This window comes from Atta cephalotes (genome assembly GCF_000143395.1).
Source record: "Atta cephalotes unplaced genomic scaffold scaffold00018, whole genome shotgun sequence".
Taxonomy (NCBI): Eukaryota; Metazoa; Arthropoda; class Insecta; order Hymenoptera; family Formicidae; genus Atta; species Atta cephalotes.
Window position 1 is genome coordinate 181,731 of NW_012130082.1, and position 15,946 is coordinate 197,676.

Below are 15,946 nucleotides of genomic sequence, written 5' to 3' on the forward strand. Positions count from 1 at the left end.
TACATGTGTGTGTGTGTGCGCGCGCGCGCGCGCGCGCGCGCGCGTGTGTGTGTGTGTGTGTGTGTGTGTGTGTGTGTGTGTGTGTGCGCGCGTGCGTGCGTGCGTGTACATATATTGTAACTTTATATTTATCATATGTTTCAATAAAATTATACAATATTGTGTTTCTACAAAAAATGTACTAATTTTAACTTTTTTACAAATTTAAATTACGTTGTTTGTATACTTATTACTAAAATATACATATAATTATAATTTATAGAGATTGCAATTTCCTAAACATTTACGCATACACGTCGCTTCTATTATCATGACAGAATGCAATTAACACATTTTCCTCTATGAGAATTTCCCTTTCAATATAAGATTATATTTGTTCAGCTAAAATGCAATTAATTAATTGATTAATTAAAGTTTGATCTGGAAGATTATCGATAGATGAGTTAATTATGACAACCATTCATAATTGAAGTTGAATAGAACATAAAGAGAAATACCTGTACAAGACGAAGGGGACCATTTGAATGACAATATGTTGAAAAAAACCCTTGTAAATGAAAAAAATATGTATATTGAAAATGTATGTATAATGAATTTCTTATAAATTCTTAAAAATATAACATATGAATTTACTATCTTCTTTTCATGTGATCATGTAGATGTAATTTGAATTTAATAAAGCTTATTTAATTTAATCGAATTTAGTAACTTTAGTAAACGCGAGTTTGCGTAACTACGCGCGTTGCATTTTCATGAAAACAAAGTACATGAGAGATGCAAAAAAAAAAGAAGATTATAGCGCGAATAATGTGAATCAATGTGAATTAAACATAAGACCATGTTTTAAAAACTTTAGATTTAAAACATTAGATTTAAAAAGCATTTAATATCAAATATTGCAAAAATTTATGACAAGTTAAAATTGTATATATCGCCTTCAAAATTTTCTATCATTAATCTATAATTAAATTTATAATTAAATATATTGTTATCATAAATTTATTAAATAAAAAATAAGAAAATTTATCATCAAAAATAAGCTTAAAATAATAAAGTACTCTGTTAATTATTAAGACATTTTAAAGCAAATTGTTGAAAAGTTGCAACAAGTCTTTTTACTAAAAAGTTTTTCTAAAATCTTATTTCAAATTCATTAAAAACCGATTCTCAAAATCGATACTGCTTTAAAACATAAATCATCCGAACAAGCAATTTGGCACAAAATGCATTTTTGTTAACGAGACTCATAATTTTTATCGTTCCGCAATTCATTTTTTCGATCGCTTGTGAAATTTATCGAATTGTTCTAGGTGTGAAGGGAAAGAATCGGGAGAAGGAATCATGAAGGATGAAAAAGTCAGCCGGCAAATGCACTGGTGCCTGAATCGAGTCACCATTCGTTTAGGCGCGAATAGCCAACGCAGCTGTTCATTTCACGTAACAGCGATCCTGAAATACGCGCGACAGAACAGTCGCTGACCCATCCAGAATTTTAGCTGCTCTCTTTCTTTCTCTTTCTCCCTATATTATCTTTTATTTCATATCAATCGCGCTCAATACATTCTTTTTTTGTTTTATTCAACTTAAAACACGTAAAAGTTTCGTTTCTGCATGTTCCGCAAGAAAGAATAGAGTATTTAAGAATGAATGTATTGAGAACTACTTTTTTGTAAGTACTCTATAAAAACTAAAACAAAAAAATAATTTCCTTTAATTTAAACATATCTTTTTTTTTAATTTAAAATAAAGAATAAAATGTATTGAATTCGCCTACAATTTTCATCAAATATGGAAATTTATAGATTTTATCAATCTTTTTTACTTTTATTTTTACTATGCCATTAATTTATTTTCGTTAGCTGTAATCTAACAGGCTAAAAGCACGTCTATCAAACTGCTAATAAAATTAAATGCAACGTATTATAGAAATCAAACGTTCGTCGAATGTTTATGGAAATGAAAAGTATTCAGATTCAAGTACTCTGCAAAAATTATGCGCGGCATCTGGATCTAGTAATACCTCTACAGATATTGGCAGGATAATTTTATCGAGGAATTTCTGAAGAGTTTTTCCCTAAAACTCGATTATCCGATGTGTACTCTGCGCATTTTAGCACGCCGTGCCGAAATATCGATCATTCGAAAAATCTTTTATTCAGTCAGAGGGTCTGATGTTATTTCCATATCCACGCCCGCGTCGTTGTTTGAAGTTTACTCAAGAAACGACCGAGAGTTACGCGCAAGCGAGTAACGCTCTCTCGCAAGCGGATGCGCGTTGGGACACACCGCATCATGCTGAATTTACGCATCACGGAATCGTTGCGTGAGAGGATTTTTGCGAGGAGCATTTTTCAAACAAATTCTACGTTATGTCAAGTATAAGTCTTTCTGACCATTTCTGTTGGAAAGAGAGAAAATATCAAAATACAAATGCACAATATGAAAAAAGATAAAAATTAGAAGTGTAATTTGTAATGGAATAATAATTTCATTCCGTAATTCGGAAAATAAATAAATTACAACGAAAACAGAAAACGTCGCGATTAAAAATAATTATAATTTTAAACTTTTTTTTCAATTCTCTCCCATTTTGATATTTTTATTCATTTATTTTAATCTTCTCTATTTTTTTACCGTTCTTTTTTTCATAAATGCGAATTGAATGTAATTGGTGTAACCAGATTAATGATAAATATTTTTAAAAAATAGTATCGAAAAAATGTAATTGATGTAATCAAATTAATTTGATTATAATGATAAATATTATGAAAACGAAAAAATAATATCGATTGTTTTTTTTGTTTCCGTAATGGGTACCAAAGTAATTACATATAAAATGAAGAATACAAATAAACTTATGCATTTCTTTTCTGTAAAAGCGTTTGCACTATTAAAGGCATTATTAATTCAATTATGGTAGTTTACAAGTAGTTTAAAAATGACAAATCAAATGATATCGTGATACAAAAAGAAAGAACGATGATATAACTATTCCCCATATGACAGCTTTTAAAAAGTAAAGCCGCGATTCGAATGGGTCAACGAGTGCCCGCTCGGCCATATTTCGGCTAGTTCTTTCTTGGATAAACTTCAAACGGCTCTGCTTTTACGAAATGAAAGCGAATGGATGAGAAAAAAACGTTAAAGTTAGAAAATACACGGATAACTTTTGTGACAAATAAAATTCGATAATCCAACGTTCAAATTTATTTTACTGTAAAGTTTTAAACATTATAAAATTTCGAGTATATCAAATTAGAATATTTTTCTAATGGACACGTATGTCTCTTATCAAGTACATATATAGTGAGAGTTCGTTAAACAGACAGTACTTTTTGCAGCATAGGATTACTATTCGTGCAACAAAAATTAATGGAATAATTATAAAAAAGGAGTTTTTTTCGGTTTTACAGTTTCCATTATTAGAATCACATAGGAACTGTTTCAAGCTGGCTCCAAACATGCTAATCGAAATATAGGCGAGTTACTGATTCATTCGCGTCGGTTGTGCTTTCTAAAAATTGCACCGACAAAATGCATCTCTCTCGTTAGTGAGGCTAAATCCCTCAGTTCGCGATCGAAGTAACATTGGCACGGAATAAATCGGTGCTCTGAGGCAAACTTTTCAATTTGTATTGAAAAGTCCCGCCCGTCTAATGCACGTAATCAATACAATTGGCGTGCGTACGTACACACAAACATGTGTATCCCGGATAAGCAAATATATGAGCGGATAGATACACAAGATGTCCCCAAGAGGGCCGCGACGGGACTCGAGATCGAATTTGCGGTGGGAATTATAAATTACGCGGCCGTGGAGCTCGAAATTGGATCGAGGCGAACAGGAGAAGGGGAAATGATGTTCTTGGAGGTAATATTAGGAATGGTAACTGGCGAATCAATTTTTGACGCCACGTGCATGATCGAAATTGCACACCTCGATGAAACACGTTCGAATATGTTCAACAGCCGCAAGCGACTGATGTATTTAAGATCGCAACAACCGTAATAAAGTTATTTAATGCGTCGACATTTATAAGTTATTTTAATTTCAGTGATATTATATAATTTTACGTGCAGCTTTTTTCATTTATTATAGAAAGAAATAAAATTGCTTCTCAAGAGTTAACATTTAGGATATGAGTTAACATTTAAATGATTCTCAAGAGAATCATTTATTGTAAATTATTATACTATAATATTAATTTAAATGATTCCCTTTTATCATAATGGCAATATTATTTGCTTGAGCATTAACAGTAAATCTAAATATTTGTTAATACGCGTATCACGTATTTATCAGCTTCAATAATTTATTTACAATGGAACTTTACGCAAAAGGGCGAGAACCTTTTAACCTCCGTAGCGAGCATACATGTTCGCCATACTTTTTCAATCACCGAATTAATTTGTGGGGAAAGATGAAACGGATACGAGAACCAAATGCAATCTGGTCAACGTATTAATTACCTGATACAATCCTATCGAAAATGTTTGCTAATTAATATTACATAACATTGGATTTAATAGCCGATTTGATTTCAAAATTCGTATAGAATATGCGATTTGCTAGCAAACCGCAAAGTTATTAAATTTACGAATTGCAAATTTTGGATACGCAGTTAGATTTTTATAGTACATTTACTATTTAGAATATTTCTTATTATACCTATATTAAAAGTGACATAATAATTACAATACTAGCAAAAAGACTTTTAACGGTTTGTAGTTTCTCAATTAATTATGTATATCGCCAGACTAACGAACGGATCACATGCGAGTGATAATTACCTCATAAAGTTATCGCAATATTGATGCACAAGATCGGCATGATGATTCAAAGGCTGCGTTATTAGCAATAATCTTATTTAAATCAACCGTGATTTGATTGCAACTATACATACAGTGTGCTGACCGAAGTTAAAATCAATACTCATTTGGCTGCTGTCCGCCGCAGCGCAGTTTCGCAAAAAGCGTTAAAATCTGCCTGAATGTTTAGCCGAGCATCGAATTGTCGATAAGGTTGAAACGCATGACATCACGACGTACTGATTTGAGGGAGATTGATGAGAGAGAAAGAGAGAGAAAAAAAGGGAGGAAAAGGGGAAAGAGAGGGAAATATGTGCCATGTACATCTGCATGTGTGCGTGAGAATATGCAGCCGGTTAAATCAGTGTATTGTTGGGGATGGTCAGAGATGCGAAACAGTTTGAGGTCACTATGTTACACGGACATGTTGCGGTACAGTGACTTTTTTGCTGAACCGTTTTTCATGACCGAGTATTTTTGCTAGCGGACTGTTTCTCTACAATTTGTGCGAGAAACGTACATTGCTCGTACTTTCTTAATCTTTTTATTAAAAATGCATTTTTGCATTGATATATTATTGTCTGATAATACAATAAAAATATCGGTTCTCTTTCAACTGACTTTATCGTATAAAAGATAAGGCTGAAAGCGCGCGTCTTTCTTTAATTTCTAACAGCATAATGGATTTCTCTTGTTTTGAAATGTATTGATTCCGTATATCGCACTTTATATTGTACTAAATATATTATGTCGACTATTAGATATTATGTTAAAATCAAATACGAAATGTATTTAAATAAGAAATAGAATATCAAAAATAGCAAATTGAGAGATTATTTTAATGATTTTATAATTGTAACGACTTTAATTAAATATCTTTGACTCAGATTGCATTTTATCTCTTTTAATTTAGTTTATTATTAGTAACTAGATTATTTCTTTTTAAAAAGAGAATATTTGTAAACATAATAAATAATCACGATTAATTTTTAATGAATTGTAAATTTAGATGAAAAGCGCGAGAATAAGAATAATATGATTAATTCAAATGCGCTAATTCAAAATATATTGTAAGAATATATATTTGTTATATACATATATGCGTCACATTGATCATTTCTAAAAGTCAGATTAAAAAAATTGTAACGATTTTCTATCGATCATCCTTCATAATAGCAGCATTATTATCAAATATCGGATTATTTCCATGAAACAATTCTATAAATAGAACTCGATGTAGTAAAAAAACGCATTACATCAATTATGCAAGTTAAATGTAAGAGCAAGCAACGCTGCTGGAGATTTGTTTGAAAGTTTTTCATTATGGCTAGAAATATATTTCTATGCGTGCAGATGGCGGCTGAGAAGGAAGGGAAGTTCCAGGATCGTATATTTTCTTCCTTTTTCCGCCGTTTCCATTATGCATACAACATACTTGATGACCGGCAGGACTATGTAAAAAAAAAAAAGAAGAGAGGTGCAACCTTAATCTCGGCCTACTACTCCGTTCTTCTTTGCGTATTTTATTTCGAGGTCTTCTTCAAAGAAAGCAACTTCTTTCGCAAGAACAATCAGACAAGAATATATAGACAAGATAATATAGACAAGAATATAGACAAGAATAATCATATAATGTTTTGTCTTAAAAAATTAAAAAAGTGTTTATTATAATGACGTATTTTTTAAATTTAATGCGTATTACTTCGCGTAATCAATATTTATGTCGTATTAAATAGCATAATGGGAATAATAGGAATAAAGCCCGTTGATTCAACATTGACGTCATATAGCACAAAACTGTGTAAAGTTTAATACAAACGAATGTTTGATAGAATTCATTGTGACTATTGTGCTATTATCTTTTCAAATTGTCAGATATCGAAACCATAACAATTACTAATTATAGTATATATAATGCGCACTTTATTATTCTCTCATTCTGCATTGTTTCATAACAGATAAGAATTTTCTATCCATACGTATTTCCTCCCATTTCTAGACGTATATTTTCAGATTAGTGATGCCCATTAAGAAGACTTAATAAGCTGTTATAATCCGCCGAGACAACGATTCTTGTCATCGTTCATAATCAATTACAAACTCGTCTGTATTCAGGCACAAACTTTGCGAACGACGAAGGCTTAAACTATCCTACCAGAGTTCTATTTTCTCAGGGAGAAAGACGAGTTCATTGAACTGAGTTTATTAAAAAGTTTATTTATTATATCATCCGTCACTGAATATTTACAACACAAGCGTACAGCCGTATTTTGACATACGACGATTATTTACAATAGCAAGATATTTATCTTAATAATAATTATAAATTTTAGGAGAAGCCAATTAATTTCTATTTACCTACTAAAGACAATTGACAATCATTTTATAACGATAATATAATTTCATTTCTTAAAGGTGTAAATTTCTAAAAATGTAAACTTGAAATTCCATAATATTATTAGAGGAAATCCCCCTATTATAGTGCCCAATATGAACGTTTCTAAATTAATAAATGCTATCTATAGATTTCACCATGAATTTATTGCTCTTAAATTGAAATTTATTTAGTGGAAAATGCATTATTGGATGCCTACTCGTTGTGAAAAAAGATTTCAGAATTTAGATGTCTTCAAATTTTATTGAGATGTGTCTTTAAACCTTGTTTATTATTTAATATTTTATTATTGAATATTTGTTATCAATAAATTCTTCATGTTATTATAAAATCTAACTTCCGTAATGGGATATATTGAATTGCTTAATTAGAGAAGTTAGATTTTATGATCATAAAACCGTAAGGCGTAATATGAGATACTCAGGGTACTTCTAATATATGAAGTTAAAATATTTCTATATTCGAGTGACAATCGTTGCTGAAGTATGAATGTATTGTACAGTAATAAAAAGAATAACCGGAATAAGCATCGAGTGTCTGTTTCTGCGATGTTTCATTCCAACCACTGAAGACAAGGATAATCTTGAGGATAATCAGCATGCTCATTTTGCGTGCACTTGGCTATGTTTGTTTGTATTTTAGAAATATTAAATAAAGTTTTTTTTAATTGCAATATTGATGTACTTTGCGCTTTATTATCGATTCCTCAGAACATCTCATATTATGAGCACAATTTTTTGATTTTGCAATTTGCTCACTTTTTATATTTCTTTAATTTTCAGAAAAAAATAGTATTTGAATTAAATTTTACATAACAATATCTTAAAGCTTATTAAATTTTCTTTAAAATGACTACTAACTATTATTTTTTTAAATTCTATGCCCACATTTCCAGCATTTACTCAAAATGAACCTGGTATCTCATAATAGGAATCTTCCCTCTATAAATATAAACTTTTATTTCCTGTTATATTTTCGCATCAATCTAGATCACCATTATTATTCCTTTTTCTTATCATTAACTTTTATTTTACTGTCCTCCTCTTATAATCGATGCATTTGCATATTTTTAAGAGTCTGATGAGTTCCTTCTTCATAATCTTATGAGAAAATCGCGTCTACTTACAGCGCACGTCGAATCTCACTTCGGTGCTGGACGACATGGTGGGATTGGCATACGCCGGATGAATAGCGACGCATCTGATCGGCTGCCCATAACGTGATCTCTCGGCCAGAATCTCGCAAACACTGTAGGTTGCCCAAGTGCGCGGATTATCTATCTCAGTTGAGTTTACCTGGGGCCGCAACGTCCTCATCTCAGTCTCGCCCACGTACCTGCATATCGCCCCGAAAATTTGCATTTCCAATGGCTGTTCTGCAACAACTCTTACTCGCTCTCCTTTAACACCCTCCTCTCCTCGTCATCTTCCTCTTCAGGCTCGCTCTATCTCGCACACGTTCCCCGCTCGCGCCGTTTCATTGCCGTTCTCTACCTGAGCCTCACGTTCTCCTGTCTTGTTTCTCAATCTTCCCCATCAAAGCTCATTGTCACGGATTATTCAGAACTCTGCTCTTCGGGAGTCTTGCAGTTTCGCGGACTTCAATTAATAGCAGTACTCTCATGAATTAAGCCTCTCAGTGCTCAATTATTATAATACGAAAGATAATATGGAAGTATAACATGAAAACATGAATTCGTATCTTGTAAACAAAAGAGCAAATTATATTCACAATGTCGTTAAATTCACCTCGAATGTTGTCTGTAATTTATGTAACAATTACAACGATAACTATCTCGTTTGTCGACAATTGTCTTTTTATTAGAAACTCAATACTCGTCGTCGATTGCACACTGGTCTGTCCCGGTCTCTCAGTTCAGCCATAATTAAAACGTTTATGCATACACATATTCTGTGCTGCGTCGCGTGTGTCAATTAAGATAATTCCCAGTGAGTAAGTGGGTAAGCGAGAGCAACTGAGGGCTGGCAGAGGAGAACGGTCGCCTTGTCAAGGGACCTCGTCTGCAATTTGAAACGCGACCCGAGGCTCTGCGGACACTGTCCTGCTAACCGAAAATTGCAAGGTTTAAAGCCGAGAGAGATTGCGTGTCTCTCTCTCTCTCTCTCTCTCTCTCTCTCTCTCTCTCTCTTTTACCATGACTCTTGTTTTTGTTCCGCCTTAAAATTATTAAATCCTGCTTCCGCGCGAGCTTTTTCCACACTCTCGGAGGGACCGAGCAATGTCGGGATTCAAGAAAAACCAGAACCAAGAATTTTACCGTTCGCTCATCCATTGCGTGAGACTCCCTTTTCAATGTTTTCCTGTCGCACGAAATGCATCGTGTAGCTCCTTAATTTCGCCCAGGCACGATGCAGAATAGATCATGATTATTCATGGAGCGCGTGTTCTACTATCGACAGCGTCCTCGATGCATTACGTGGAATCTTCGAGCAACGGGAACAAGCGCTCCGACGACGACCAAAGAAGAGGTAGCGCCGATGGTAGAAGACGCCTTAGAATCGATAGTAACGTATATTTTGATTACCTAAGACAACCCGTTCAATCACGGAGCCCAAAAAGCCTCCAATGGAAAAAAATCACGGCGAAGAGCAAATTTTTACTGTTAGAAGAGAGAAAAGAAATATTCAATAAAATAAATGTTTCAATAGCAAAATAACTTGAAAAATTACAATTTCAATAATAAGTTAAATACAGTCGAGACTGTTATAAATATCCAATATTTCTGTAAATTAAAAAATCTTTTCCATTTATATGAACTATGTTCCGTTAACTTAAGTTCATGATTACGTTTATCAAATTTGAAACGCAATCATGAACTTAAGTTGTAATAATACCATAAATTAAATTAATCATCAATTTAATAATGATACTAATAAGAATAATAAGCACTTTACAAAGAATTCAAAATGTCATCCTAGGCAGGGTTCGAATTTAGACTTTCCAATTATCCAGAGTGTGTCTTTTCTCATTCGATTAATAAGGCATATGGTAATATTAATCGTAATAACTAATAACCAATATGTATTAAGGGATAATGTTACAATTTCGCAATTTCAATTAGAGCTACAACATGATTATTAGTTCCAGCAAAATTGAAATGTTACATCACGCTCGTATTATGTCAAATGCCCTCGCTTAAAAATTAAATGCAAATGCGATTCAACGATACTCTGTACCATGTGTTTATCTTCTTCTTTTTATTACCGATACATTCCATTTAATCTGTAAGCTCCATAAATTGTCGAATAATTACATTCGCAACTAGGAAGGCAACGAGCGGAAGGAAATGCAGCGACGAAGACGAGGAGCGAGCCGAAGAGCGAGCGAGACACGCGAAGCGAGAGATCGCGCGTGCCAAGCAAGAGGGTCGGTGGCGCGCAAGTTAAGTAGTACGGAATCTACGTGCAACAATTACGAACCATTTAATTAGAGGCGAAGGATTCCCATACCGCGCTCTGCAAGTGAGCGTAGCGATCTCACCTGCTCGGGCTGTCACGTTGCTGCCGGGGAGAATTAGACGGTCGGCGTACTCTATCTGCGGTCGCTGAGGGCTGACTGGAATGAGAAAATTAGCACGGATTAATCCTGCCGTATGCCATCACTCGCGCAGTCAGGATGATATATTCATCTGGCCCGTGAAAATACTAAATATCCTTTTAATTTTAAATAAAATTGAAAAAAAATAAAAATCTTAACTCTGTTGATTTATTCGAGTCTGCTTGACCCAAAATGTCATTTATTTTCTTGCTAATATTTTAGTTAGAAAGTTTTTGTTCTCTGATATCTGATGATTCCATTTGTTAATGTACGATCTCTTTCTGTAAAAGTTTTTATTTTTTTAGGGCTTTTTAATCATATTGATTTAAATGATAATAGTAAATTATGTGAACAGATCAGCAGAGTTAAAATATTAATAAGTAAAAATTAAATCGGTAAGTTATTAATAAATTAAAGAAAGAATTCTATTTTTGGATTAAAACAAATCTTACAATTAATAATATTCATATGTAAATTTATACATTCTTTGGAATGTTTTAAGATATTTATTAGCATTATTATTTATTATTATTAAATTAAGCATCAATACAAATTGTGATGTCATTTCCAACTTCAGTTGGAATTGCGTCCGACAAACTGAATTAGTAAGCAATTTATAGAACTAAATATACTTGTAAATTTACATATAAATATTATTAAGCATCAAGATCAGCTTCAAACTGAAAAAATTCTTAAAATATTATTAAAACTCATAATAATGTAGAAAAATATAGTATCATATTACTTTTAGAATGATACATATTATTTATAAATTCACGATATCAATAAATTTAACATTTTATGATCAAATTTTATACAATTTTTTTATATGCACAATAAAATACACTGTGCAACATTTTTAACCCCTTTTTTATGTTTTATAACATGAGGCAGGTGAGTCTGATAAGTTTTTTACGAATCCACAATTTTAAATGATCAAACATGTCAGATTTTTTTTTAAAAAGCTGAGTTGAAAAATAAAAAAACGCATTTTTGACCATTTTTCAAATGCTTTAAAAAAATAGGACATCGAGAAATTAACTTGAATAAAAGTTCGACTTTTAAAGTACAACCGTAAAATAATGATAAATAAACATGATAAATTTTGTTTGTAGCATAAATTTTTTAGAAGCACGCATTAACTACATGTGCGTAAGTCATTCTATATTGTCTCCCTATACAGATTATTTAAAAACGTCAAAATCCTATAATTAAAAATAGTGATGTAATATATTGTAGGTAATAGATGTAAATAATTTTAATTATATGTATTTATGTCGCAGTCAAAGTGTTAACTCAGTAAATGTATACATTTACTGTAGTCTGCTGTAGTCAATGTATACATTTACTAAATTAACTTTGACTGTGATGTATACATATAATTGCATATGTAATATATGTAATATACATATAATATTACAATATATGTAATGAATACCTTATAATTATTTAACATCGAATCAACTAATGAATTAGATAACTTAGGGTTAATAACATTGGATTTGGATGTTTTCTAAAAAATTCCAATCTGTTTAGAAAGATAATATAAGATCACATACACACACGCTATAATGGTGCGCGCTCTTCAAAAAATTTGTGTTACAAAAAATATTGTCATGTTACTTATCCATCCTTATTTTACGATTATAGCTTAAGGTGAGATTATAGCTTTGTACGATTATAGCTTTGAGATTCCATTCAAGCTAATTTCCGAATATTTATGACGTACCATTTTTCAAATAACTTAAAAAATAATCAAAAATGCACTTCTTTTGTTTTTTTAACTAGATTTTTTTCAAAAATTTGATGTGCTGAAGCATTTTTATTATGGATTTGTAATTTATAAAAAAACCTATCAAAATTATCCTATCAAAATCATCTGCCACACGTTATAAAATAAATTCTTGTTGTATATATCGATACAATTAGGTTTTATTTTTATAAATATTAATGCACCTGCAAATTGCATTATAGTCAGCAATTAGTTATTGCAAACCATAAGATTAAAAAAAAGGAAATAGAGATTTTCATGCTGGCAAACTCTATTTTCGTGTCACAGAAATAAATCCTGTCGCTTTATTGCTAATTGTGTCATGGGATTTACCAGGTGAAAATGTAACATCGAGGGAGTCATATGAGTGGTTTTACACAACTAATCAGTGTATATGATGTAATGTATGATTCCCGGACGAGAGATATTAATCTGCTATAATTTTAGGGATAAAAAGTACAAAATATATTCGATGAGGTAAAATATAATTCTGAGAGTAACGATAAAATGACATAGTTCAAAGTACGAAACTACGTACTTTAATATTGATACTTGAATATTTATTAAGTTATGCGAGTTATTATTGCGCGATATTGCACATATACAATAGGATAAGTATTACTGTGCTTGTCCTTATTAGTGTGCTTTTGTATTTCGATAAATCATAAAGAAAACTAAAGAGCACAAATAAATAAAAAAAAATTTTTTTTGTTAAGTTAAATTATTATGATACCTTGAAGATAATATTTTTTGAGTATTAAAGTATTTTAAATATTTTTCGAAAAATATGAGGAATTATGTGAATCCAGTAATATGTACCACAAGATTTTAAGCTTGTCTCTATTAATGTATCCTGTATTGGAGTTGAGAACACTGTGATATGAGTGTACTTTGAAATAAATATAATTGAAGTAATGATTTATGTAATATATGTATTAACATAAATAAATAGCTTAAATTTATTACCTGTTTTAATAACTATATGTTAAAATGATGTATGGATAGGCACACAAATTGGGGGCACATTAATAAGGTTATCGCTGCCTTAAAGAACTCACTAATAGGGACAAAAACATGTTTTCTATTTTTGTTAAAAACATAAAGTATTAACGTTATTTAAAGAAATTATTATAAGAAATTATTATAAGAAAAAGAAGTAATTGAAAAACCAATATTGATTGCAGATAAAATTAAAGCTACAATATTTAATAATTAATTCAATAATAAGCAAATTGACTAAAAGGTACATTAATAGGAACAGTTATTTTATCTAACAATCATGTCAATCGTTTCATTAACGAGCGAATTTCCGAAATTAATTATTTCGTCATTGACAGAGAAAACAAGATTCGAATGAATATGTTTCGGTTCCTTGATTTCATGTCGAATTATCTTGTAATTACTATCTCATAATAGATGCGCGCAATATTATGATCACTATTATACGTATTATATGATATCTATCTAATATATATGTGCTGTCTATCTAATATATATATATATATATATATATATATATATATACAATAATATCTTCGACATCCTTTACCAAATATTTAGAACAGTATTGAAATTCGCATAATAAAACTTATAATACTTATCAGAATTTAAATTTTTATTCGCTGATTAAAAAATGATTTTTACTAAAAGAAATAATTCGCAATAAATTTCTGTTCTATTTGTGTATCATAGCACTTACCTCTGACGACCAGCCTTGCTGGTTCGGATGCTAACGCGTCCTGCGTAGTGAAATCACTGGCAGTTACTTGGCATTGCCAAAGTCCGTCATCGAATTCTAACGTGGCTGATCTGACCCACAACGAACAGTCACCGATGTCAGGCGAGCCCACCCACTCGTACTTTTTCAAATGCATACCTATTGGCTAAATATATAAAGAGAAGAATTTCATAAATTATTTCTATTATGATTTTCTTATGTATATATTGGTTACACTTTAATATTTCATTTATTATTGATTAAATAAAACCATAATTATATCGCTTGTTATATTAATATTTCATTCAAAAATTAATTAACAGGTCTAATTATTTCTGCAGTAATATGATAAAATAATTGAAAAATAAATATTTGAATATATACAGATGTGTAATATTTTATTTCGATACATTTTCTGATATAAAGTATAAAGGATCTTTTATATAAAATATTTACTTTTCCTTATCAGTTTTACTTTTCCTTATCATTTTATATAAAATTATTATTTATTATTAAAATTATACAAAATATTTATTTTCCCTTAACAGTTGTAACGCAGAATGATGAGAAATATCGATTTAAAGGGAATAACCAAATGATTCCATTTATAATAGCTGAAATACAATATCTCATATGCCTCGAGTCACAATGAATAATTGAGGGATATCAGAAAAACAAGCTTGCTTATCGAAGCAGCCATATTTATCGAAATCAAAAACATGTGTTATTAAAAACAATTGCAATAAAGTTCCGCGAGATTAATAGGAATCCCGATAATTTTTGCTAACAAATTTCCTAGATAATGGTTCACGCACGTCAGCATCTTTCGATCGTTTAATCGGTGAGCTTCTCGTTATCGGAATCCTCTTCCGAGGTGCACCATGTTGCAGTAGCTCTCTGCCGTTAGTTACTCTGCACGCTTCCTCCGAAATGAATCATCGGTTTCCACGGCTCCCGTGTCGGAGGCCGCTCGAGTCTTCTTTCTCGCGGATTAATTCACTGCAGCCGGGAAAGTGCGGTCCTAGCAAATTTCACAGTCATAATGTGGCCATAATTCAGCGATCGATTTTGCATGCGCCCGCTTTTTAATCTCCCCTCCTCTCTTTTCGCCTTACAATAAGCCTTTTGTCTCTCGCTCGAGGAAGCTTTCTTGTATCTTTTCCCAAAGGTGTAATTAAGAATCGTAAATGTAGCAATCTTATGCTCATCTCAGCACTTTATATCTATTCTTTTACTTGTGTAAAGTAATTTTAGTCGGTCTCACCGCTGTCAATATTTATGATTAAATGTCCTGAAACTTTACAAGAATATCTGCTTGTACTTCTTCTTTTCTGGTGATAATAAATTGATTCTTGTATGCTTAGTCATCTATTCTTTTCTTTTAGCCAGTTCCACGAGATACGTTATCGCGATGGCTATTGTATACCGTGTATATCATCGGCGTATCAAATTGTTTTATCCATAAGTTTGTGGCAGCTTTGTTAGAACGTATAACGAAAAGGCTTCACCGTTTAAAGGTATTAGTCGGTTAATGAGTTTCCGTAATCCACCAGTAGCCCACTGTATTGAATTGGTGACGTACTGTTGATGGAAGATATTGAGTTTGCCTTGCAAATTGCTTCTTTGCTTTTATTAAGTTAACTGATCCGATAAAAGAATATGAAAACATTTTAATGTGATTTCTCTCTCTCTCTCT

At 31.7% G+C, this 15,946-nt stretch overlaps 1 protein-coding gene across 1 annotated transcript in view; it reads right to left on the reverse strand.

Moving 5' to 3' along the window:
* LOC105618862 (muscle M-line assembly protein unc-89-like) overlaps window positions 1-15,946 on the reverse strand; it is a 54,858-nt gene that overhangs the window by 17,052 nt on the left and 21,860 nt on the right. The window contains exons 3-5 of the mRNA XM_012200396.1: window positions 14,233-14,416; window positions 10,645-10,780; window positions 8,331-8,539 (exon numbers count right to left, since the gene is read on the reverse strand). Coding sequence (XP_012055786.1) covers window positions 8,331-8,539; window positions 10,645-10,780; window positions 14,233-14,416 — 529 coding nt within the window. The remainder of the gene's footprint in view (window positions 1-8,330; window positions 8,540-10,644; window positions 10,781-14,232; window positions 14,417-15,946) is intronic.